The sequence below is a fragment of the Phoenix dactylifera genome, chromosome 1 (assembly GCF_051530095.1).
Source record: "Phoenix dactylifera cultivar Ajwa chromosome 1, Ajwa_hap1_PhDact_Kaust_v1.1, whole genome shotgun sequence".
Lineage (NCBI taxonomy): Eukaryota > Viridiplantae > Streptophyta > Magnoliopsida > Arecales > Arecaceae > Phoenix > Phoenix dactylifera.
This window is the reverse complement of record NC_143190.1, coordinates 59,393,201-59,419,314: the sequence shown is the minus strand read 5'-3', so window position 1 is coordinate 59,419,314 and position 26,114 is coordinate 59,393,201. Positions and strand designations below refer to the sequence as shown.

At 38.3% G+C, this 26,114-nt stretch overlaps 2 protein-coding genes across 2 annotated transcripts; both read left to right on the top strand.

The window, feature by feature from the left end:
• The first annotated feature begins 6,419 nt into the window (after positions 1 to 6,419).
• LOC103721533 (uncharacterized) lies at positions 6,420 to 11,424 on the top strand. Its single transcript, XM_008811797.6, has 6 exons — positions 6,420 to 6,763; positions 7,411 to 7,538; positions 7,966 to 8,069; positions 8,882 to 8,969; positions 10,303 to 10,364; positions 11,043 to 11,424. The coding sequence occupies exons 1-6, from the start codon at positions 6,651 to 6,653 to the stop codon at positions 11,193 to 11,195; spliced, it is 648 nt and encodes a 215-aa protein (XP_008810019.4). The 5' UTR covers positions 6,420 to 6,650; the 3' UTR covers positions 11,196 to 11,424.
• Positions 11,425 to 21,290: 9,866 nt separating this feature from the next.
• LOC103697729 (putative WRKY transcription factor 65) lies at positions 21,291 to 22,893 on the top strand. Its single transcript, XM_008779647.5, has 3 exons — positions 21,291 to 21,748; positions 21,867 to 22,031; positions 22,139 to 22,893. Exons 1-3 carry the CDS (start codon positions 21,612 to 21,614, stop codon positions 22,677 to 22,679), a joined length of 843 nt encoding a protein of 280 aa, XP_008777869.1. The 5' UTR covers positions 21,291 to 21,611; the 3' UTR covers positions 22,680 to 22,893.
• Positions 22,894 to 26,114: the final 3,221 nt, after the last annotated feature.

Below are 26,114 nucleotides of genomic sequence, written 5' to 3'. Positions count from 1 at the left end.
TGCTATTTTATTTAATATTTTTGTTTATTATTTTTTTATTTTTATTTTAAAAATAAAATAGCTGTTTTTTTATGTAATAGAAGTTATATTTTTTCAGCTCGTGTGCTGATGCGAATTTTAATAAATAATTTAAATGAATGAATAGTGAAAGTGCTTACTGTTTAGAAGTTAGTAACATACATATGATGCAACAAGACTGCTTTGCACAGCAGGAAAAGTAATTATTATAATGTTATAATAATCATCTTTTAAAACCTTAATTTGAGGAAAGGATCTATACATCCACCATTATCAGAGAGGAGAATGTGACAAAAAGAGATAGGAGTGTATATGATTGTGATTTATCCAAATTTTTTATCATGAGATTTATTTTAATAATTCAAGTTTTTCTGAAAGTTTATAATTCATGCAAGTAGATAACGAGTTAATCACATTTTCACTGCCGATGATGTCACTTGTTGTATCCTTTCTTTAACAAAGAGGACGTATCAAAAGAGATGAGAACCTCGTGGCCACGCTTTGCTAGAATGATCGCAATATATACATTTAATAACTCTCTAGACGCATGAGATACGTATGACTGACACACTATTTGGATTCATATTTTCTAGAGCTGATTTTTTTTTTTTTTTACCTCACATGGACAACATTGGCCATTTAGGTTATTTAGATTTTATATCAGTGCACCACCTTTTAAATCGATCCATATTTCATGCCTGCGAAAGTTCTGAGATCAGAGATTAGGAGGCCAGACTTGTGACGGCCCAGGATCGTTGGATCTTTGAGCAGTCTGTGGTCGGAGCTGAGGCCAGAGCTGCGTGGGAGGGTATCTTGTACGCAAAGTGAGTGCTAGACGCGGACCGCATTATCCTTGAGGGGATTCTGCTACGGTGATCGAGTGAATTCAAAATTCAAACAGTGCAGCCGGCGGGATGCGACTGATCCATAACATCCGTCGACTCTTAGGTGAGTGCATCTTCCATCGGGCCACTCATGCCTATAGAGAAGCGAATAATGCGGCTGACTGGGTGGCATCCTTTGCAGCTCAGCATTCCGGAGGTTTTATTTGGGACAACCACTCCTTGGTTCCGGTGTCCTTGTATTCTCTTATTCTCTTTGATTTTATGGGCATACCTATTGTGTGTGAGTCGCCGTTGTACAAAAAAAAAAAAAAATTCTGAACTCAGAAGTCCTCAGGTCCGCAACCTTCAAATCTCTCACCTCTCGTTTCCCCTCCGAGCTCACCCTCATCGAGAGTTGATTAAAACACCTTTATTCTGCAATATCACTTGCATCATTTCAAGAGCACAGGAGAAATGTTCCCTTAAACGGTAAAAGTTGCTGGCTAGATGATCACTGCGATATGTCACTATGGTCTCTATAACTTAATTGCACACCTTTATTCTGCAATATCACTTGCATCATTTCAAGAACATAGGAGAAATGTCCCCTTTAAACAGTAAAAGTCGCCGGCTAGATGATCACTGCGATATGTCACTATGGTCTCTATAACTTAATCGCCCATCTTGTTCACTTGTTCTGAAAGAAAGCCAATCCCTCTTAGATTCTGAAAGTATCCAGAATAAGGACTGGAAATTCATTATGCAGCGTAACTTTTAGCTAAAGAGGTAAGAACTCCAGAAATCCCTGAGGTGGAAGGAAGTTACCATCTGCTTTACTAATGGTTAACTATGGATGACACTTTGTTCAGTGGTTGGAATACCTGAAAATACAATCGAAATGGATACTTAGAAAAAGAAATGAGGATTACCACTATCCTAAAAACTCACTGATGACCAGAACTGGATATATCTTTGGTCAAAGATTTATAAAAGCTAAAATCAGTACAGTAGATTAAAATCTTCTGAACAAGCCCAACAACTACAATGTGTTATAGCAGCTAAAATATAATGCCCTGCTTTGAACAACAAAACCAGTGTATAATGTGTCAACATTTCCCATCCAGTTAGCTACAATTTACAGAAAATAAAGAAAGGGAGAACGATGCATGCTATCAGAATCTTGCTGGAAAATGATAAGAAATCCAGATTTCCAAATCCTGAGACCAAGATGAATCAACTTTATGGCCTCTCTGAAAGCTCCACCAAGGGAATGTTGTACTCTGAAGCTTGTGTCTCAGCTTCTGCTAGCTCTAGTTCTATCCACAATTTTCGTATGCTGATCCAATGTCACAAGAATTTGGGGCATTGACATGCCTACAGAGATTCAATCTCCCAAGAAATTAAGCCGAAACGAATCGATCGAATAGACATGAAGAACTGGGTGCTGACCTCTCTACCGGTGTGGTGATGGTGGTGGTGGTGGAAGCAGGAGGCCTTGGAGTCGGAGGCGTCGGTGGGGTCGTCAACGTCGGCGCCTGCAGGGATGAACAGCTCCCGATGTCTCTCCCTGCTCGCCATCGGAATCGACGACTTGTCATCGCCCATCACCTGTTCGCCTTTATGCGCCTTTTCTTATCTAAGAAACTTTTAGTTTCTCATTAAAATATGCCGACGCAGGGATCAAGGAGAATCGGCGGAGAACGATTCCCCTTCCGACTGCTGCATTGCGCAATATCCTACAAAATGCTTTGAAAGCCATCGAACGGCTGATACCAAAAAAAAAAAAAAAGTGAATCATTCTTTCGCGCGACAAATGCAACCCGAACCTGTTTTGATTCCCTGGCTTCTCTACTTCTCATTGAAAATCGAGATGGAGGAGGAAGCTATTGACAATAGAACTTTTGAAACTAAAGCTTTTGGAAATAGAGTTTTTATAAAAAGCTGTTTGTTGTTTGATAACTACATTTTTAAAATATTGTGACACTTCAACATGTGTTTGGTAAACAAATTTAAAAATACTTTTTGGTATGACAATATGACCATAAAGGACATAGCATAGACTTATATAACAGAGCATAATAAAATATAATATGTATTAATACATAAATATATAATGTAGTATAATATTACTATAATATAATATAATATTAGTATAATATAGTAATATAATATTGTATACTATAGCATAATAATTTAATAAAATATTAAATTATTCAACATAGCATATCAATGTATTATGATATAATGTAATATAATATTATATTTATAGTATAATACAATAATAAAGATATAAAATATTATAATTATTAGCGTAAATTAATTTCTCATAATATAACATAATATTAAATTATTTAACATAACATATTAATATATTATGATATAATGTAATATAATATAATATTTATAGTATAATATAATATTTATAATATAATATAATAATAAAGGAATAAAATATTATAATTTTTAGTGTAAATTAATTTTTTACCCTCCTAATGACCATTTATCTCTATAATAAATTTTCTAGCAGATTTTCAAGATTATAAGGAGACATTTTGTGTAATTGTTATATTTTATCATGGGTATTTTGGTCAAAGAAACAATTTTCCGACCGAGCTTAAAAGTGTTTTTTCGGAAAGCTCCAAAATGGAGCTTCTCCCAAAAAGCTATTTTTAGGTTTTTAGAAAAGCTAAAACATTTTTTCAAAATTTTTACCAAATACGTCTATTTTATCTAAAAGTACTTTTGGAAAGCCAGGGCCTAAAACCAGCTGAACGAAGCTTCCTCACGGATAGGAAAAGGCTCGGTACTGTAACAACAGGGGGCGTCGGCTCAAATTACAAGCGTTTCTTCTCGACGTGGCAAGAGAATATTGGTGTAACTCGCGAGACACAATTGCAAATCTGCATCGCATTGGCCCATCCAAGGGTTGTCTGATGGATGGGCGCTCTAAAAGTAGAGGTGACCAACTAACCTATTTAACTTATTTTAATACATTATAGATTGAGTTCGATTACCTATTTAATGAATGGGTCAAGTTCGAATTGATAGATTTTTAATCTATCCGATATTCAATCCGATCTGTATCTCATCTAACTCGACCTGATTGCCACCCCTGATCCAAACCATATCTGCAACATCATAAATGATGGGGTCGTCCATCATGTCTATCAGGTTGTATCTTGGTTTCCTTTTAGTTTCCATTGGATGAGTGAACTAACCCGTTGGATGGCCACAATCTTTAGGTTGCATGTTGGTAGTAATAAGGCTACACATGAGTCGGGTTAACTTATGACTCGATCTAACAGTCTCACTTAGATTTGATCCGACAGATTTGCTCGGACTTGATCCGCGATTTAAGGACTTATGGCCAGATAGGGTTCCAAATTTAGACTTGTTTCACATTTTAGATTGGATCTAGGTTTATTAAGTCCATCATCACTTAATTGGTACGAAATAAATAACATTGTCATCATACAAATCCAAGTTTCTCAGTATGATTTTATTTACATGACATAGAAGATGTTGTGGCAATTTTGATAGCTGAGTAATATCTTTAAATATCTTTTATCTATGCTTTGTTTCAATTTATTAGATATCTTTAAAGATCATAATTCATATAATCCATAGGAAATACTTAACTATCGAAACTCTTCTAAATTATTTTTGATCCTTGTTGGAAAAAAATTATTATGTTGAATATGTCATAACATGCTTCCATATTTTACAATGAAGCTAAGATTTTTTTTGGGTCCAAATTTAACTCTTTCACTTTAAATATCTATATATGTGATCCGGATTCAATCAGGATTCAAATTTTTTGAGTTGGAGCTGGATTATATATGGATCCTACCGATTCGAATAATTTATTGGGTCAAAAATTTTAGCCGTAGATTGTATCTGACCCAATCTAATTTTTTATTAGTTTAAGTTTGGATCCAAGAAATCGAATTAGATTGGGATTATGTCGTCCAACCCCATCCATTTGCACCCTAGGTGGCACATAAGTTTTCCCAAGAGTTTGCAGGGCTCGGGGAGGCGGAGGTACAGTAACTATTCTGTATTATGCACGTATGTGGTTATGCATGTGCTCGTGTGTGAGCATGTACACTTGTTGTATGAGTAAATACGTGAACTATTCTGTATTACAAAAGTTTTATAGTTCATATTTTACAGATGAGATGAATCTTAGTTGTATATTTGGAATTTTTTCATCCATGTTATGGTGCATACTAATTAATGTAAATATTTATATACCGGGTCAGTTTTAGAAGACTTAAATATATATTAGATGCTGATAGGCCTTATAAAGTTGTTTAAGATTTATTTACCTTATTAAGTTTCGCTGCGATCAATTAATCATTTGCAAATTAGATTTTGGAAAAGTAACTGTCCTAATCTAAGAATGATTTTCTTTATTCTCAAAAGAGAGAGAGAGGGAGAGAGTTTTCTTTCTGGATTCCTCCTCCTTAAAGTGTAAGTTTAAAATCTCTTTCCTACTGAGTTTTGGCATGATTTAACTATTTAAGGGAGAAATTTGAACAAGGCTATTATCAGAATTGCAAAGTTTTGAGATACAGTGTCACAGTTATAGGGTAGGGAAAAATATATTTAAATTTGCAAAATGGAAATTGAAATTGATAGTTCTATGCACGACACAAGATGGATTTTTCTAGGTCCTTGTAGGAACCTAGAAAAATGATGCTTGTCATGTTTGGCAGCCTCAAAAGTAGTCCAAGCTTCAAAGCAACCCAAAACCAATTCATGTAGGGTGAAAAAATAAAGAGAAAAAAAAAGGAAAGGTAAAGAAAAGAAAAAAAAAATAGAAGGAAAGAAGAAGAAAAAGTGGAAAAAAAGAATAAAGGAAAAATGAAAAGAAAGAAAGAAAGGAAAGAATTTGAGAAAGGAGGAGAACAAGAAAAAAATAAACAAAGGAACAAGATGAGAAAAAAGAAAAATAAAAAGTGAAAAAAGGAAAGTGAGAAGAAAAAAAAAAGCGGGAAAGAAAGAAAAGAAGAAGAGGAGAAGGATGAAGGATATCTATTGAAATGTATAATCGGAACTACCATTGAGCCAAGACTGGACATTGGGATGTCTGGTTAATGGAGAAATTGAAATATCCCTATCTCATATAACTTAAAATCATGTTTCAAAATTTGTTGCATTTAAGCACTAATACAAGTTTCAACCCATTTTATATATCAAGTTGCTGAGTTATACAGTGCATAATACAAATTTCTCAATTGGCTCCATCTTTCTTTTGTCACACTTCATCCAATTCATCAATTCATGCAAAAAAACTAATCTTCAATATATCTCCTTTCACACGCGCGCACACGCAAATCAGCTCTTAATCTCTTCTTAAGAGGACATATGAGGGAAATTAAGTAAAATAGTGCAGCCATGTGCAAAATGTCCGAAACCCAAGTACATCCCACCTGCCTGTTTTTTTTTTTTTTTTTCCCCTATCCGAGTCAGCGACAACTCAGGCATCATCCACCGGAGGACGAATGACAAATCTTGGTGGGGCCAAAAACTAAAATGACATTATCTTTGCGGTATCTTCCACAGGAACATTCTAACCCAACCTCCGCCCACTTTCCCACCACCCTCCGCCCATCTTTTTATCTTCGCACCGCCCTTCCAATCCTAATCCCCAATCGATTCGCGAGCATCGACTTCGGAACCTTTGGTCGGTTGATCGCGGAACCATTTCTTGGCGTTCCGAAACCCTAGTTTCGACCCTTCCAGGTAGCTCCCTGTTCTCCCTGGTATTGGAACCCTAAATTCCTGGGAGGGAACGCAAAGGCGATGGTTTTCTACTTCAAGGCCCGGCCGGAGGCCGGCAACTACACCATTTTCATGGGCTTGGACAAGCACGAGAACGAGGAGCTCATCAAATACGGGTTTCCCGAGGACATCTGGTGATTCTCGTAACCCCCATAGTCTGTCCCCTTGCTCAGAACTCCACAAAATTAGATCTTTTTCTCATAGCTTTCAGCCTACTGCATAAATTTCTTAAAATTAAATCTTTCTATTGCTACAATCTTATATTGCATTCTGTCGCTTCGTATGCTATGCATGGGTTGCTCGTCATGTTTTTCTTTATTTCTGTTGGTTTCCCCCACCAAAGACTCCACTTTATTTTGGGTTTGGAGGTTCCATCTCTATATTATATTGCCAAATGATTATACGGTTGGGTTTGAACGTTAATGTGGGTGATGGCCGTTAAGGTCATCGACAAATCCATGCCTGATTTCATGCACATTTTTGGACTAGTACTACCATCTCCATGTACTATTGAGAACTGAAAGAGTGCTGCATCTCTACGAACTTTGTTGCTAAAAGTTTTCCGGGTATAGAACGTATGCATATGGATCTTGATAATATCCTCGACAAATTACAAACTTGTTGATGATATTAGAAGACTTTTTAGCTGTTGCATCTGACAATTTTCTGTCTCATCCTTAGAATCTCTGTAGTGGATGTTCGCTTTGGGGGTGCGAACATATTCAACAATTGATCGGTTGAATGTTTTCACCAGTACTCATTAGGCCAGTAATTCTTGCAGGTTTCATGTGGATAAGATGTCTTCTGCTCATGTCTATCTAAGGTTGAACAAAGGACAGACAATTGATGATATAAGCGAAGGCTTATTGGAGGATTGCGTGCAGCTCGTCAAAGCTAATTCAATTCAAGGCAATTTCTACCATGCACAATTATTTTTTTAACATATCTTTTGCTATAATATTTGTTCTTGCATCATTAGTATTTGAGAGTACTGGTTAAAAGTGAGAGGTTATTGTGAACTGGGAATTGCCCCTGTCATTACACCACTCTGCCTAATAAGCAGAGGTTCTAGTTTGAATCTCCAGCGATGCATCCCCAATTATTGAGATTGGGGAATTGCGATACTGGATCATTCTCCCTCGTTTTCTCTCAAAAGATGGAATTTTATTTTTACTCAAATGAGAATGTTATTTGGTCCATCGGCATGTCTTCATTTGTTGATTTTCTTCTAGTAAATGCTTACTGTATTTCTTGCTCCAGTAATGAATCTTTTTGTGCTCACACCTATGCAAAGGTAGCTTTCTTTCTCTGTATGACCTATGAATTCACTTTGCAGGAAATAAGATGAATAATATTGATGTTGTTTATACCCCATGGTATAATTTGAAGAAGACTCCTTCCATGGATGTTGGGCAAGTGGGCTTTCACAATTCTAAAATGGTGAGCAACTATTATCATCCAGTCTGATGTTCTTATACAGACAGGAACATCAACATGCAAATTTGCAAATTAGGTAGCACTCTGCATTGCACATGTTTCATTCTTGAAATATCTCATTAGGTTCTTGAAATATCTCACAGGAAGGAGCAATAACTACTTCAAATGGATAAACGTTGTAAAATATGTCGAATTTTTTCACTAGAATGGGCAATAATAACAAGGGAGTTATGGTTTCTTGTTATCTTAAAATAAGAGTGCATTATCTATAGTGAGAATTTGTCTTTGGAAACTTAAAATGGATACATCAGGTTTATGCTTCACATTTTCACCAATAGCTCCATTTTCAAATACATCATCTTTAGCAGCAAAAATTGGCCAACTTTATTCTATGAACATATTCATCACTACAGTGTAGATAGAAGTGGAGCATAATATGACTATATGCAAGGGACTTGGTACTTCACAGATTGAAAAAGGTACACACACACACACACACCCCTTTAATAAAAAAGGTTATACACCTTCATGGCAAGTCATCCATCATCATCTTCAAGACTTGCATCATTTTGAAACTCAACTTTTCCTCCAGATTAGAATGTGCTACCTTGAAATGTATGCATTGTTATCTTTGTCTATCAATTTTGATGGACAACAAAGTTCTCTATGCTGTATGTTCTGATCTATGTAGTAACCAAAATACAATGTTAAAAGCTTCTTTTATTAGTTTATTTCCAAACAACCATGTAAATTTTCCCCAGTGCTGCTTGAGGCTTGTTGTGTAGATTGTACTTGACTCTGTTTCTTGTTGACAGGTTCACACTGTAAGAGTAGAAAAGCGCATAAATGAGATTGTTAACAGGTTGAATAAGACAAAAGTAGAACGGAGGTCAGACTTAAAAGGTAGAGTTTTGCAATTGGAGTGACTAATTTTGCAAAAATTCTTTTATTCATTCTTGTGATGTTTTTGTTTGATAATTTGAAGTTGGCGATATGTTATTGTTTTACATCTGTATATTCAATCTGGAAAATAAAAGCACTTTTGATTCTGCATTAGTCTATCTTGCTATTAATGGACAATGGCAAGTCTTATCTTACTAAAGCAAAGTTTGTGTATAATATTGAAAGTGTAAGATGGATTTAATTATTTATAAATGCTTAGCTGTACAAACATAGCAAGCAGCACCACAATTGATCGTTTGAAGCAAGGTTATCTCTTCAGCCTTGACTGCTGTATAAAATAAACCAAACCAAAAATCTTATTCTTTTTGCAAGGGCCAGGCCTAATGGATCATTTATTCATGCTAGGAAATTTATACTTATGATAGATCAAGTGAGACATCAGAGAGGACTTCTCTCTCTCTCTCCCTCTCTTGCCATGATCGTTTCCATCTAGATGTTTTAGGTCTTTCTCATGTTCTTTGATACTTTGACTGCCTTTTTTGGCATTTGCTGCATTGCGATTCTGCAATGCTCTATTATCTCAGTTAAATCATGCATTGTCTGTTAACAGTTGCATTCTGTATGAATGCAGCCTGACTCAGATTTGTGCAGAAAGTTTCCTACTACATGTCACTAGCATCAAACAATTATATGGTATTCTTCATCTTCTAATTCTGTTTGGATAATTCTTTTGACTGTTGGTTATTGGTTAACTGATGTGCACATTACTGGACTACCTTTTTCTGGTTCTTTATTGTTCAACTTTTATGTTGCCCCCAGTTGCTTGCCTTATCCTGTATGAATGCAACCATCTTGTTGCTGGCTCTCATATCATATGGCACTCTTTTCCCTTTTAATTCTGTCTGGAGAATTGTTACCTCCTGCCCCATGATGCTGCCACATTCCCCCAGGGGGCCCAAAAAATAATATATAAAAAATGAAAATCTTTTTCTTTTCTATTATGTATCGAATGCACCAATTGTGATTATAACGGATAAGGTTCCGTTCGTAGTTTACTCGAAATGGACTCTGATACCTATGTTCCTAGATAGAAAGGCTTGGCCAATAAGGATCCATAATCCAACTCAGTAGTGGGACAGCGTTGGGTTGTTGGGGTTATGGTAAATGGGTTATGACAACTCTTTTGCTGGTATCAGTTCATCATAATGTTCAGAGATGTGTCTGCTGGCTTGGATGCCTTCTTTTGGTTTACATAAAGAGTCGACGAATCATTATTTACGGTCACAAGTACTATGGCAATTTGACAGATTATTGTGTTTATTCTCTTGTACAGCTGAGCGAGAAGCAGTCAATGTGGCAGAAAGAGCTGAAAAGAAAGTTCACCTACGAGAGAAAGTAAGTCTTATAATTTTTTTCCCTGTGGTGTTTAGTTTGATCACTCGGTGGACAAGAAACTTGTGTATGCTTGATGAAGATTATAAGTCAATTATCAGCCACAAGCAGGAGGAAGGGAACGACCATTTTTTCCTTTCTTGGGGGGTAGGCAAAGAAGGGGGAAGATAGAACTATTATGCTAACTATTATAGTAGATAGTATGGTAGTTAACCATACCAAATTTTTTATCATAGTACATTACTTCATCGTGGGCGGATAGCGGGGATCGAACCTGCATCTTCTCCTTGGCAAAGAAATTTTTTACCATTCAACCATATCCACATTTTCTTCGTTCCTGATACGCACGCATATGTCCACACATATATGACATATATCATATATCATATATGCGGCTGGATCATATTTGTGCAGGGCCGGATACAAAGATACTATAGTAAAGTACATCAAGATTTTAATTAAGATAATCTTAATCTTATTATTATATCCAATTAATAACAATATAATTTTTTTTCGTAACTCAGATATGGTATCATGGCTTCTGATCAATATGCTTAAGATTAACATCCTTTTTTTGTGATCATATGGAATCCATCATTTCCCATAATTATAAACTGCACGACCAAGCATTTTTAAAGTTTTGCAAAATGACCCCCAAATGACTCTTTTGTGGCCTTACAGAAACGCCGGGAAGAGATGGAGAGGCTTGAGAAGGAGAAACAGGCGGAAATAAGGAGCTACAAGGGCTTGATGATTGCAGACAACATGACATCTAACAAACAAATTGCATCCAATGATAAATCCTTGCAAGAACTTGAAGAGGATTTCATGTGATCCCAGCTCCAACGTACATCAGCAGGTAGCTCAGTTTCAAAATGTGGTCAACGTGACAAGTCGAAAGCTGTGGCGTGCATTGTGTGATTCCATAATTTCATTGTGACAATCTGTAGACTTGCATCATATCCTGAAATATCAGCAGTGAAATTGTCGTTCTAATCAACGGCTCGTGCTAGTATTGTATAACAGTATTTATAAATTGAAAGTTACCTAGACTTCATTGCTATATTGTTGATATGTGCTTGGACATCGTTTTCATGTTGGTTGATTACTCTTCTTGTCAAGTTTCATTAGTTTATGATGGTTCTGATGCTTACAATTCATTCCTTGGTGGATGTAACCCAAATTTTGGACTGTCTGGGAGAGAAACTGACTCAGAAGCTAGCATGCAAGCATGCATGCGTGCTAATTTGGTTTGCAGAGGTTAAAGCATATGAAAGAAAGTACTGATAGTCGTGATCTTTGTTGATACATTTTTACTTTCAGCTGATACACTCATCGTTTTCCTTAAACAATAGCTAAACTAACTTGAATATATGTATACACAGTTGGCATAGGAGTGCTCCATAGTTTATCCTATAACAGTAGAGACAATCAGAAAATATTCTTACTTCAACTTTTTAATCAATATTATCAGTTATTACTATTTGTGGATCACCCCTTGTACCAATAGAATGAAAGCCAGAAGGATTGCTAGATGCATACCCTTTAAGTCTCCTCTAAGTTCATGTTAAAAGCAATTTAATGGAACCTGCCTTGTAAATTACCTCCTCCTCTCTTTTTTCTAACTTTGTTTCGTTTTTGGCAGGGGGTGATTGCAAAGGGTAATAAGTGCTGAGATGCAGAACTTCTCTCCAAATCGAGAGCATTAGTAAACTTTAGTTTAAGCTCATCTTCACTTGGTTGCTATGAGCTCAATCGAATAGAAATCGACAAATCTGTACATTAACTTTACCAGGTATATATTTACAGTTAAAACATTCAACATCAAGAAAAGTTCAGAGGACTGCAGACCATTATGAGCTTTGCATCCAGATTGTAGATACATATTACAACTTGTCGACTTCCACTGGATTAACAAAACAGCTACATTTGCCAGTGTGACTTCTCCCTCTTTCCAGCACGGAGAAATCAATAGTAACTAAGAGTGGTGATGTAGGTGAATTCACAGCTGCAAGTTTGTGGCCACAAACAGGCACAGGACATCCAGATAAAATATGCCCTACTCCATTGAGAAGCTATGAGATTTCAGTAGCAAAACTAAAAACATACAAGAAGCATTCCATGAAACATTGCACATACCTGGACAAAAATTTACTCTGACATCACTGCTTCTCATGTACCTATAGCTTCTATGTCCCAACACAAGTAGGAGAAAACAGAATGAAACTGAATGATTGAATCGCTTCATGCCATTTGCAGTAGAAAAAGGGCAGCAGCGATTCCTATGGAGCATGATTTGGAGTCCTCACCAATTAACTTCCAGTAGCATGAAAACTCCATCTTCCTAGAAAATTGAACGCCAAGAAAAGGGAAGGTTTTTGTTAGCTGCCATCCGTGAATTGAGCTGAATCAGGAACTTGGATCCACAAAACAGTAGTACAAACTCATAGACTATCTCTGGAGATCATATAAATTTTAAAAGAAAAAGGGGAACTGTTGAAAATTGACTTCAACAAACAGAGTTCCAAAAAGAATTGAGAAATCACATGATGTTAAGCATGGTGATACCTGAGTTGAATGTGTCTCTATTTCTCGAAACAAAAAAACACTGCATCTTTTCTTAAAGCTAGTATGACAATCATCTTATATATCAAGAATTTCAATTTAAATGTTATGTTGTTGCAGCTCAGGCACTTACCCATCGTCATAGCTAAAAGTTAAGGCACCAGTCATGACAAAGAAAAACATTTGAAGAAAATATTCATAATAACTCTGATGGGGACATCTGACCATCCTTCCGTTTAGTCCCCTATTTTATTTATATTTTATTTTCTTTTATTTCTGGATTTGTTTGCAGTTTTATTATTGTAGGACTTTATTTGTGTATTTTGAGCTTATTGGGAATTAGTGTAAGAGGGTTTTATTTTAATTGTTCTTATTTGGGCCCTATTTATAGGAAACTTTTATAATGATTAGGGTTAATGAAGGATTAAGAACTTTTCCCCCATGTCTCCCTCTTCTCTCTTCCTCCTTCTCTTTCTTCCTCCTCTCCTCTTCTCCCTCCTCTCTTCTTTTCTGTCTTACTTCCTCTCTTCTTCCTTCCCTCCTCCTCCTCCTTCCCTTCTTTCCCGTTCCTCTGATTTCACGTCACAGCAGCCCATCTCTATTCGGATCTGCGTCAACACCGCTGCGGCAGCCTTCCCGTGATCGATGCTGCATCAAACTCTGACTTCAGTGATCTCTAATGAAACAACTATTTTTTTTTCAAAGACTTCTTTCTTTATAAGGTATAAGCTCCAGCAATACTCTTGAATGATAAAAAGTTACGTGTTAAAAATAAAAACCATTTTGCATCACTAAAACATCATTTTACATATGATGGTTTGTAATAACAGAATCAATATGTTTCGATCTATAACAAAATACTAGCATAGCCCGGACACATTTCACTTTTGTGTGAATTAAGAATATTGTCAGAAATTCATGTCGGACAGTTTATATCATGAAGGCTGGAGCGAACCAGCAACAATATGGCTAAGAGTTTGAATCGAAATACCTCGCATCTATGCCACAGAGACTAAAAGCTCACTTCGCTACTACTAATGTACATAACCAACATTAAAATCTTTAGCAATAAGAGATGAGATCAGTAGGACAACCTTGCATCAACCAATCTACCCCACCAATTTAGCACTTGCACCACGTCTGGCAGATACAGCCATCCCGTCGTGATCAAATATTAGGTGCCCTTCGGGCTGCATAATTGAGGGTGCCGACCTTCTTTTTTTTTTTAGTTTCAAACGAACATTGGACTCAGCAAGCTATATAGGTGTCATTGCACTTGTTGGTGAGCCATATCTAACATAGTGGTGGAAATTAAGGATCCAATCCATCAACCCAATCAGCTAATGGTTCGCTTTAAGTAGTTTTGAGTTTGACATAAATGAATTTGGTTCATAAACAAGTCAACCTATGTAGATTTGTTTATTAAATAGGTTGGGTTTAGACGATTTAAATCTTTGACCCATTTAACCCATTTAATAATTAGGTTGGGTCGTAACAATACCTATTTAATCTGTTTAAAATCCGTTTAAACTATTTCAAACCTGCTTAACCTGTTTCTGATATGTTTAACCCAATCTGCTTAGCCTGTTGAGATCCATTTCATCTGTTGAAAACTTATTTAACCCATATAACCTGGCTTGACCTGTTTAATAAATGTGTTATGCGAGTTGGATCATTTACATGTTTAATGAATAGATCGGATTCAGATATGAAATTTTGAACAATTTAATAAACAAGTCGAATTTGGGTTGGCGAATTTTTGATCCGGCCGCATCTAACCCGACCCGATCCGAGTGCTGCTCCTAATCTAACCTAAAAGATCATTATGCCAAGGATCAAGTCTAAATATTGTTACACGGAAACTTTCCAATACTTTTCATGCTAAGAGAAATATTTAAGAGACATTGAAGCCCTACCCTTGATGCAATATGGGAATGCTTAAAAGAGAGATGCATTCGAAGGAATAGGCTGCATGGGTGAATTGCTAGGCAAATCTCCTTTGGCAGTGGGCTCACCGCACCACCACGAGGCGACTTGTACGTGCATGCATGCCTCATTTAGTCAAGCTTGCCGCTGCCAGAGGAGACATCGCCCAGTAATGCACCCTTTGCACTTCGTCCCCTTGCTCGCCACAGTCCAATATGTTTGGGGTTGGATATTTAAAGGCAGTCATGTCTGTCTGAGCCCTGAATAATCCAATAACTATGCTGCAGCATATACGATTGAAACTTACTTCCACCTTCTATCGCTTTACACTTCATTATTTTAAGACACTCTTAAGGAATCCAACTAGTTGGGTCACGACTTGCAAATAGTTGGGTCCCTACCAACTATCGCTTCCACTTCTTAATTAATTCTTACAGTACATGCTTCAGTTTGTATCTCATAACAAAAACTAGACTAGAAGAGTGAAAGCTTTAGTTTAGTGCAAGCAATGGTCTTGGGAACCTTCATCTACTAGTCTTTACATGTTGACAACCCTAAAAGGCCCATGACGACAGGCTCTTCCAGATGGCAGGAAAGAGCATCGAAAGGGAAGATCCAGGGGATTATGCCTCACATGCTGATTTCTGAGGCACAAAGTTAGGGTTATCGCTATCAGGACATGGATGGAAAGGTGATTCCTTTGTGCACAGAAGCGTGAGTCTACTCAATGCGTGTGCATGCGTACTGCTACGATTGACTCATCAAAAGGTTCAAATGTGTAAGGAGTGTGATTCGTAAGCATCCATCCGAGATTAATTTTGTTGGAGAATTTGGTGATGCCTACCTGATGGACCACATGACCATGCATGGTCGATGGATGGCAGAAGGAGGGGCAACGTCATCCATGGTAAACTGGAAGATTGTAAACGGAATGAAGCTAGCCATGGTTCATCATATTTCACCACCCCTCCGTAACTGTAGATGATGCTAAAATAGCTATGGCCATGGATGCTTGACAAGCCATGCTGTCTGATAGACCAACTAATTATCATGATGTCCATAACTTCCCCATGTCTATGTATCATTACTTCATATATTCCACTAAAATTATTGAGACATTCCTCGACCAGTGGAGAATCTAGATGTCCTTTCCTGTCTCAAGTTTATCTGTACTACCATGTTCCTAGTCACTTCCCGAGCTAAATGCTGGCTCCTCTTCCGAGTAGAGGTAAAAAGTTAGAAGGAAAAAAAAAACGTTGCCGCTGGACCTAAATGAATGTACCTCTGGACCTCGATGTAAATGTTAAAAAAAATGATGTCCTTTAGCTTTCAAAATGGGATTACACAACGAATCTCAGGTACCCAACCAGGTTTGCTTCCAACATATATTAAAATGAACAAAGGGATATTCCACGTCTGGGTAGAGAGCTAGTATTGTAATAGAAATGAAGCAATATTAGGCTAAGTGTCCTGGATGCTACGCATCCCTAAATGCCTGCCTTCAGAAGATGGACAACCATCAAACAATGTGTGCTGTGTATGATATGACATGTGCTCGTAGACTGCTTTGTTTGATGGCTATCCATCTCTTGATGTTGGCCATCAACGGCTGCATGGCACTCTGCGGTGCTGTGCGAGCTGCAGAGGATTAGCGCTCCAACCAAGATCCAACCTAGCTATGGTTCCTAGTCATTTATCATGTTCTACTATGCTCAAATCGGGCCCAACTCACATTTTTTCCAACTAGCCCAGACACTTTGATGCCTCAATTTCTCTTGCCTGGGTATTGCCACAAGGGTCAAATATAGGGTGATTGATATTTGAGACTGAGCCACAAAGTTATGAAAGAAAGAGGAAGAAAGCATAAAAGAAAGAATAAAAAAAAAGGGAGAGAGAGAGAGAGGAATTAACCCCGTTGAAGATGGAAAAAGGTGCTGCTTTTGGGAAGAAATTGGAAGAGAATTAGGACCACCCTGAAAAAAAAGTAAAGATATCCCCAAAAAGCCTGCAAGCAAAGGAAGCTCCTCGGAATAGTTCCAACTTCCAAGCATATGCTGAAGATATCCCGACTTAAGTGTGGCTCGCTTGCTCTATAAAAGCTTGCATCGCCGTAGATATAGATGGCATCGGGCCTAGCCGAAGAAGATGAGGAGAGGCACATGTGAGGACTATGAATAACAGGGTGGTTCTCCTTCGGCACGAGAGCAAGCCATGGCGATCATCGCATGCTACTGCTATTCTTGCCAAAGGAGAATTGCCCTGCTATTCGCCTACACACTAGTTCACAGTGCATGTAGCAATTAATGTCAACCAAGTATCCCTACAAGAAGTAAGAGAGTTTCATTTATTTGTTTGCTACTTATTACATAATCTCTCTCTCTCTCTCTCTCTCTCTCTCTCTCTCCATATTTATGCTTATGAATGATAGAATGGACGAGACAGTTGGCAATCATGGATAGCCATTGTAAGTGGAAAATTTTCAATTAATTAGGCTTGTGGAGTCATTAATGAAAGAGGACTATATTTTTTTATCAAAATTTAACTAATGTAGGATAATTTAATTTGCTCCGAGCCAGCGATATATACAATCATTTGCTTTTTTTTTCTTCTTTTGTACGTGGAAGTGCCATAGGTAAATAGTGTAAAATTTTTTAATTGGACTAGATTTACCGCTGAGCTGGTGAATCCGTGCAACTATAAAACAAATGCGCAAACACAGTACTTGTATCTATCTCTTGTAAATATCATGTTGTTATATTGTGTCTCAGCCCGGTCTCAAAAAAGTGGGTGGCTTTGATCCAAGAGAGCCATCCTACAAATAAGTGGCTCCAACCTTGTTTGATTAATAGGCTAAAAAGACATGAGCTAGAGAATAATTGCTTTTAACTAAGGATTTTACATGATCGATCCCCAGCCTTGACACATATAAATTTCTTAGGAGTTCGTTCTTTGGTGGGTGAATATCATGAATAAGTTAGTCGACTTTTTCATTGACCAACTTACTGATGCTTTTATGCTTCTCTAGATAGATATGTTATATTTTCATGAATAGCATTTACCCATAAAATGGAAGAAAAGTCTTACACACCTAGGAGGTGCGTAAGTCATTTTTCCATCAGCTAAAAAAAATAACTTTTTAATTTGGTTCCTAAAACTCCCTAATACTATAAAATAATATAATACTAATAATTTATTATTATATGATATAATATAATACAATATAAAATAATATTATATATTTTATTATATCATATTATCTTATTATAATAATACAATTTAAATAATATATTATGCATACTATATTATATATTATTTATAATATAATATAATATAATATAATATAATATAATATGATATAATACACTAGAATATATTATCATTATTATGACATATAATATACAATATAATATAATATAATATAATATAATGATAATGATAATATTAGTATATATGATAATGTTTTTATATAAGAAAGGGTATTATATAAAATATGGATAGATCTTAACAAGTTTTTCAGAAAAGCTGTAATGCAAACAAATATGGATAATAGATTTTAAAGATATTTTCTAATGCATAAAAAAAAAGATGTGTAAATTATTTTTTTGTCTAAATATTATCTAACAAGTACTTACCCAAAAAAATACAAATTTTTGGATAATTTTTTTACCCTCCAACGAACAGACCGAAAGGAAAGAAAAGAAGAAAAAGGTCATATGAGTATTGACTTTTGACTATGAATTTTGCACGGTTCCGCCGATGCCATAAAGATTTTACGGTTATCAGCTAAAATAAGGACAGAGGTAAGTATGCTTAGCTTGTTTCTCACATTCAATTAATCTCCTCCCTCGATGATTGAATGCTAAGTTAAAAATTAAGAACAATATCTCTGAAATGCATATAGATTTTTAGGCATTATTGTATCAGGAATCTATCAAACATAATTATGTACATATTGCTTTAACGGTGTACTTTGTCAAATACCAGCTGCAAGGCTGAGTTCAGGACTTCAAATACTATATATAAAATACCAAGTAACATGCTTAACCATGCTGGCAAACTAACTTGTCATATGCTGACCTCCCGAATGCGTATAATAGTTGATGACTGATCCATTATCACATGATACTACTCATTTAATAAGATGTATTAATATGATTTATATGATTACTTAGCATCTACTGTCCTTTCCATGTTGTTAAACAGGTTGTTTTCATTATTATGCTCTGGCTGCATCTCTCAGTATCTTCTCTCTTCCATCCAAATCTGTCAAGCTATTCATCGAGTTCATCTTAGATATCGTTCGAGCAAACTTCAGATTTATTGGCAAATTTATATGTACACAACATTCTATGAACAACTAGCATGCAGACAAATTTTGAACTGGATTGCAGTCTCTTGATGACTTTCCACCTTTGGTCCTGTTTCCATTGGGATCTTACAGTTTTTTTTTTTTTTTTTTTTAAGCTAAAGCAGGTGTTTTATACCGTTCGAGTATGAATACATCTAATAAAAACAGAAAACAATAAATTTCGGAGTGCTTTGGGCAACTCCCCCTCTCTGGCTTATAGGATATCTTTAGAGTGACATACCACATAAGAAGCCATCCAGTCCGTGATCCGTTAGTCTCTTTAAACACATGCATGATCTGAAAAGCTACACCATCACTCACTATAGCCTATATATCCCAAAGCATTGGTATCCCCCTCCACCGCTACTCGGGCTATCCTAGATCCAACTAATTAAGGTGGCCGAGTTATCCTCCAATATAACTAAGTTGGCCTGTAGTACACACCGAGCATAGCTTAGGCCGGCCCAACCCGTCCGTAATTCTGTTTTAGAAATTGAGGTATCGAAGATCTGGCAACCACCAGCAGCCACTATCTAAGAGTTTGGGCTCTTAATGAGTTGATCTTGAGAAAATTGGGAGGCAGAGCTCCGAAGTGAAATATCCTGTTGGGTTCTTTGAGTCACGCTGCAATTCCGACCGAACGAGACCATCCTAAGCCCCAAGGCCCAACTACTACCCACATGCGTTCTCTCATAAATTTCGAGACGCCAATGGGAGAGGTTTCGAGATCGCTGTTAAGTGGGTCCCCTCGATCCATCAAAGTAAAGGACCAAACGGGGGCACCCAAATAAGTTTATCCCAGATATCGCCCTCACCGTGACGACCACTGCATTAGTTTAACCAGTTGGGCCGCTGCCGAAATTGATGGAACGCTAGTTTTCCTCTGCCACACAGCCCTTCGCCGACGCACAACCAAGAAAACTCCTCGCACCCCACCAATTCCCTTCCACGATTCTAATGTCTTCGCTTTAATTCTCTTTATCCTAATGGAAACAGCTATTCCTGCCATTATCCGCTTCCGCATGAATAACTTGGTAGTGGATTTATATCAGAGATGCAGTGTGAATGCATCCATCGAAACAGGAAGGCGTGAGGAAACTTCCACTCGTTGAACTAAGAAACGAGAGGTTTGACAAAGTAAGAGAGAGAGAGAGAGATTGCAGAAGTTCCAATTGGCAACAAGTCAACAAGCGAGGCAGAAAAAAATAAAAGAAGAAAATGAAAGGAAATAGAGAATGGAGCGATGCTGCGATAACTCCGTTCCAACTTTTGGTGTGGAGTCATGCCTTCTCTATTGTTATTCTATTTGATTTGGCTTTGCGAGTTGTGCCATATAATTTCGTAGAACCGTAGAAGATGGTTCGGCGATTTTTTTAAGTGACTTCATAGTTACCACAGCATCGCTCAAAACCATGGCTGAGTGCTCACCGACCTTGAGATATATATTTTTTAAACTACTCTTAAAATATCAAAATATATGGGTAAAATTTTTTTATATAATAAATATTTCACATAATTTTTTTATAAAAATATAAAGCATTATGAAATATATTTTTTTCGTGATCATATATTTAGAAAATAGATTTTTGTAAAAAATATTTTGATTGCTACAAACGGGCCCTAATGATCCTCTTTGTATCGCTAGGCCCAATACGGCCTACTCTTTTAGGCTGACAGGCCTCGCTTAAATGTGGGTCCGTCCCACTAGAACCTCAAAGCAACCAACCACCACTTAAGTTCATCAGTAAATGCCCCCAGCTCCACGATCAACTCGACTCCCAATTTAAAAGCGGCACAAAAAGGGTGAATCCGTACCTCCGGCTTTGGGTATTATTCAGGGCAGGACTTTGTCAGGAGAGAGGTAGAGGGAGAGAGGGTTTTCCAATAAATAGAGAGAGTATCATGTGCCGGATTCCACCTCGTTTTTCCAATACATGGAGACATCATGTGCCGGATTCTATTTTAACAAATCCAAATGGAAAATAGGGAATGATGGGTGGAGCCGTGCAGGAAGGTCGCTTTCACATCTTTCAATAGTTTTAGTTGGGATATTTTCCTTATTCCTCTCCCACGTCCTTCCCTCCCCCCCTATGGCCCGTAGACCCAGCGCAAGCGTCCAAAACCTCGTATATAAAATTTTACACAAACTTAGTTTAATACTCCATTATAGGTGCCAACAATGGCGATTAGAGCTACCCCATCTGTCTCCATATAGTACCAAAAGCCGGCCGTCTACCGCCCTATTCCGCTATTCCTTTCCTCTCCCTCTCTTTCGTCCCTTCTATTCTCCTCCTTCAGGAGAGGCTTTCTTTCGTTTAGTTGGATAAATTTTTTTTTGTTGTTGCTTTTTTCAAGTACGGAGGGATCAAGGATAATAGTGATTAGTTTTGGTCTGGTGGGAAACACTGATCATGGACGGGCGGTGCAGCACCGAGCTATCACGTAATTCCGAGCCTGAGGAGGTTGGAATAGCGCCCGAGAATAACGCCCCGAGCCCGCTCGGCGACCCGAAAGCCGCCCAGCCCATCTCCCCCTCCGCCAAGAGGAGGTGCTTCCGTTGTTCCGCCGAAACTCGTTTAGATCGATCCATCCAATTTAATTTCCCTTCTATATTTTTGTTTTAGATTTTATTACCCCTATTTATATTTTTAAAGTATCGACAACAGCCGGCGGTCGGTCCAGAAGCGAGTGGTATCGGTACCCATCCCCGGCGACGGCGACGGATCGCGGCCCAACGGCGGCAGCGGTGGCGGCGAGGGAGCTCCGCGGACCGATTCGTGGGCCTGGAGAAAGTACGGCCAGAAGCCGATCAAGGGCTCCCCTTACCCGCGGTAATTACCTCCATCCCTACACTACCGTGCGCCGGGATCCCTGCGCGCGTTAGTCAAATAGGCGCAGGAAACGGGAGTCTCTAAATGGTATAAGTTTTGGGGCACAGGGGCTACTATAGATGCAGCAGCTCGAAGGGGTGCCCGGCGAGGAAGCAGGTGGAGCGGAGCCGAGTGGACCCCACCATGCTCGTCGTCACCTACTCCTTCGACCACAACCACCCCGGGCCACTCCCCAAGAACCACCGGCACCCCAAGCCTTGGCCGCCGCCGCCGCTGGCGGCACCGCCCGTCGAGGACCCCTCACCGATCCACGAGAGCACGCCCGAATCCATCGTTCTGGATGAAAAGTTCTCCAATCTGATCGGAGAAGAGCCGTCCCTCACGATCCACGACGAGATCCGGTGGTTCTCAGACGTAGGATCGCCGTCCTCCACCTCGCCCCTGGCGGCCGCGGAGAATCTGCCTTTTGGCTCGATCTTCGCCGGCGCCGCGGTGGATGGGGAAGAGAGAGAGCTGCCGGAGGAGTGCGGCGGCGAAGAGATGGTGGATGGGGAGGAGGACGGGACGTTCGCTGGGCTCGGGGAGCTGCCGGAGTGCGCGGTGGTGTTCCGGAGAGAGAGGTCGCGGCTGGCGCCGGCATCGTGGTGAGGGAGCACCGGATGAATCGGAGGCGGCGGCGATCAAGGTGGGAGAGGTTTGACTGACGATGACGGCGTGGCGTGCGCCGTACGATTATTGCCTAATTTTTCTCGTTATTTTCGCGCTTACATAGTTTCCTTTTCTTTTCCGTTCATGATTTCAATAATTTTTTTTTTTTTCCAACGGGAGCTTAAGAAAAATATAAAGATAAAGATTGGGGTTTCGTCGTTTCTTTGTGTTTGTTTTGGATGGCATGGGAAAATGCTCCGCCCGCCGGCCCATCATCGTCATGCGTGTGCGAAGCCGATGGGTGGCGCAGCAGCCCCATGTGCGTCACGTGTCTCTACTTTACCGCATGTAGGCCATAGGACTTGAATTGTTTGCTTGCTTCAATTGGTAATTATTCTCATTTTCAATAAGAAAATGCTTTGTTCGCTTGGATCCTAAATTAATTTTGATGATATTTCATTCCCAACCTAATAACCTCACCTTTCATGCACTAAAACAAAAATTTATACTTTTTATGAAATACTCTTCTAAATTGATGATATCATCTCAACTTAAGACATTGAATTTGGGTACAATCTGCCAAATTAAAAAAGACAATGATACAAGAAAAATGGATTCTCAACAGCACTAGTCCAAATAATCTAATCAGAGTGCCGAGCAATATAGCCCGTTCTTTGAGTGAGGTATTATTTTCGTCCCTCCCTTTCTCGTCTTTTATTTTATCAGAGATTTTTTCTTTGATAAATGTACTTCACCAGAGGTTACATGCTCCTTAACTTCACGTGAACAGTGTGCATGGGATCCAACGAGATTTTTCCCTTTTAACTCCTTAAGAACTTTAGCCATAATGAGAAGGTGAGCCTCGCAACTTTTGATACTCTTTAACCTATGCATCAAAATAATTTATACCTACTTGATGGTTACTTTAGAGATCATCAAAATACATAAATTTTAGTTTGTAAATATTTGTATAGTATATATCACATTTAATGATTTTGATCTTGAATTTGGATAGTCCATCATTGATTTTGAATCATTTCACCTTTTGTAAGAGGTTAATATAAAATATGTAGTCCAACTCTCTCTCTCTCTCTCTCTCTCTCTCTCTCTCTCTCTCTCTATATATATATATATATATATATATGCACATACATTGATCCATGTATGTATGTATGTTTAAATAATATAATAACTTTTAAGGGGGTAGGAGTCACATGATGGACGACTAAAGGTAGCCCAAACTCACTCCAAGCTAAAGCCAAAGGGACAAGATCTACAATCCGGATAAGTACGCAAAACACAACATGGGATTAGATTTATAGAGTCAGCGAACCTTAACTACTCCGCAAGGCTGTAACTATATTAAAGTTGATTTGTCTCCTACTCGGTTGGACGGGACTTTTCTGACCTCATAAAACATTTGTGGGATGGTTAAGCTGGCTTGATATACTATTATTCTATAGGAGCTAGCTTAGCTAGTGCTCGTCATTGCTGCTAAATACTTTTGTTCAAGTTAATTAATTAGTATATTTGTGTTCAAACATGATAAATAATAGAACGATGGTTGCATGATGTATCGAAAAAATGTAGGAGAAAACAAGGTTTAATTACTACTGCTACATGCTTCCATATAATCCCCATACTTCAAGCCTGATTCTCATGAATTCTGCGTCCCAGTCCAAAAGTTTTTGCATCTCTGAGTAACCTTGAGACACTGAGCCTGACTCTGATCAATAGTCTTGTAGCACAAGGGTATCCAGTTTTTTCGCATCGCCCTGGCAGCCTTCAATTCATGGGTGGTGCAAGGCGAATACCGATATGGCTCCCTTTCCAAACTTATTTCAATCAGGTTGCAAAACATTATTAGAGACTGGAGTGTGAAAAAGATTATGGCTTCGTATTAATCAAAACTTCTTTTGAAAGTGTCTCCTCCAATAACGAAAGCTTTGTCCTTGGTGTCAAAAAATCCATGTCGATGTGGACATAGGCATTCAAGTGCTCCCTCTTGAAGGGGACTTCTTTCGGAAAGTCACAAATGTAGGGACATCTACCTCACAAGACCTTTCAGATATCAGTACGATTATTGAGGATACCAAGCAATCACTGGGTGGGTGGGCTCAACATGTCATTCATGTAATTGGCTGGCCTCTTGACTTGAAACTGGCATCATCACACCTTTATGTGTCACATATTAATAATAACTTTCGTGCCCATGGTCCCCACTTCATTCTTATGTCATCTTGGAAAATTATAACCATCAATTAACAAAAACATAGCCAATATATATCCATTGATATGCATCACAAAGTGCTTATATACTAGCCTACAACAATTTGGAAGTCCCATGGCACCTCAGCTGATTCTTAACCCCTGGCTCCTCCAAACAGAGCAGACTGATCACTTGGGTTCTCCAATCGCCTTCTGGAATTGCATCTCATGCACCATTAATTCAAGAATATACCAATGGAGAAGGTGCCTCAGGCCTTCCCCTTCTCTATCTCCCCTGCCTCCTTCCATTAACACACACAACTTCCAATACTTCCAGCAAGAGAGGACGCATTCAGAATCTGCCAAATTTCTGGGTCTTGAGATCTAGATAAACTTCTGGAAGTTTTGAGCCAACAACCTCGCTGGAGAAGGGCAAATCAAGGAAGGGACGGAGAGCATAAGATAAAAGAAAAAGGAGCCATGCTGAATACTATCTCCTCTCTAGAAGAATTGAAATTTTCATAACTTGTAAAAGAAGCCAAGGCACGCTATTCCGTTCGCATCTCAACAGTTTGATGCTTTCATGAGAAATCCCAAGGTTTGATATATGAAATCCCGTTCACATTTGTTCCCTGGCCCGGTTTCAAAAGTATTCACTCATCTACCCAAGACTTTCTCCACCTTCTATCAATACTTGAACCTAATGACAGCAGTAGTCAGAGAAAATTCTATATATCTAGAGCAGCACTCTCACCCCTGCATTCGTCCGCCTCACGCTTCCTAAATTTATCATACATCCATCTCGGAAATTTCATTTCAACAGACCTTCCACATGTGCTCGATCAATTTTCCTCTTAATCCTAAAAGGACATCATTTAGCCTACTTTACACACATTTCTTGCTGTCGATTCTCATTCTTCTGTTAATTTATTTCGTAAAGTTAATCACAACATGCTCTTTCTTCCGAGTGAAACTAGTCACGAATGCAACTGCTCAATACCTATCAAATCCATGAGCTCCATACTGGTTCATATCTTAGAATCTCATGATGCAATCAAAATGAACAGAGAATTGGTCCTGGAGATAGTAAACAAAATCATTTGCTTTGACAACAGAGTCCCTAGTTCTGTACCTACTCATGCAACAAAGCATGCAAAACCTCTTCCTTGATGTACCATGTTTCCAATTTTTAAAATCTCTGCACCACTGATCATTGCAATTGTGAGG

Excerpts from the sequence above, each read along its gene's own strand:
- LOC103697729 (XM_008779647.5), top strand. The coding sequence starts at position 21,612 with ATGGACGGGCGGTGCAGCACCGAGCTATCACGTAATTCCGAGCCTGAG. Across the intron at positions 21,749-21,866 it reads TCCCCCTCCGCCAAGAGGAG|CCGGCGGTCGGTCCAGAAGC; the intron begins GTGCTTCCGTTG and ends TATCGACAACAG. Across the intron at positions 22,032-22,138 it reads AAGGGCTCCCCTTACCCGCG|GGGCTACTATAGATGCAGCA; the intron begins GTAATTACCTCC and ends TTTGGGGCACAG.
- LOC103721533 (XM_008811797.6), top strand. The coding sequence starts at position 6,651 with ATGGTTTTCTACTTCAAGGCCCGGCCGGAGGCCGGCAACTACACCATT. Across the intron at positions 8,970-10,302 it reads ACGGAGGTCAGACTTAAAAG|CTGAGCGAGAAGCAGTCAAT; the intron begins GTAGAGTTTTGC and ends TCTCTTGTACAG. Across the intron at positions 10,365-11,042 it reads AAGTTCACCTACGAGAGAAA|AAACGCCGGGAAGAGATGGA; the intron begins GTAAGTCTTATA and ends GTGGCCTTACAG.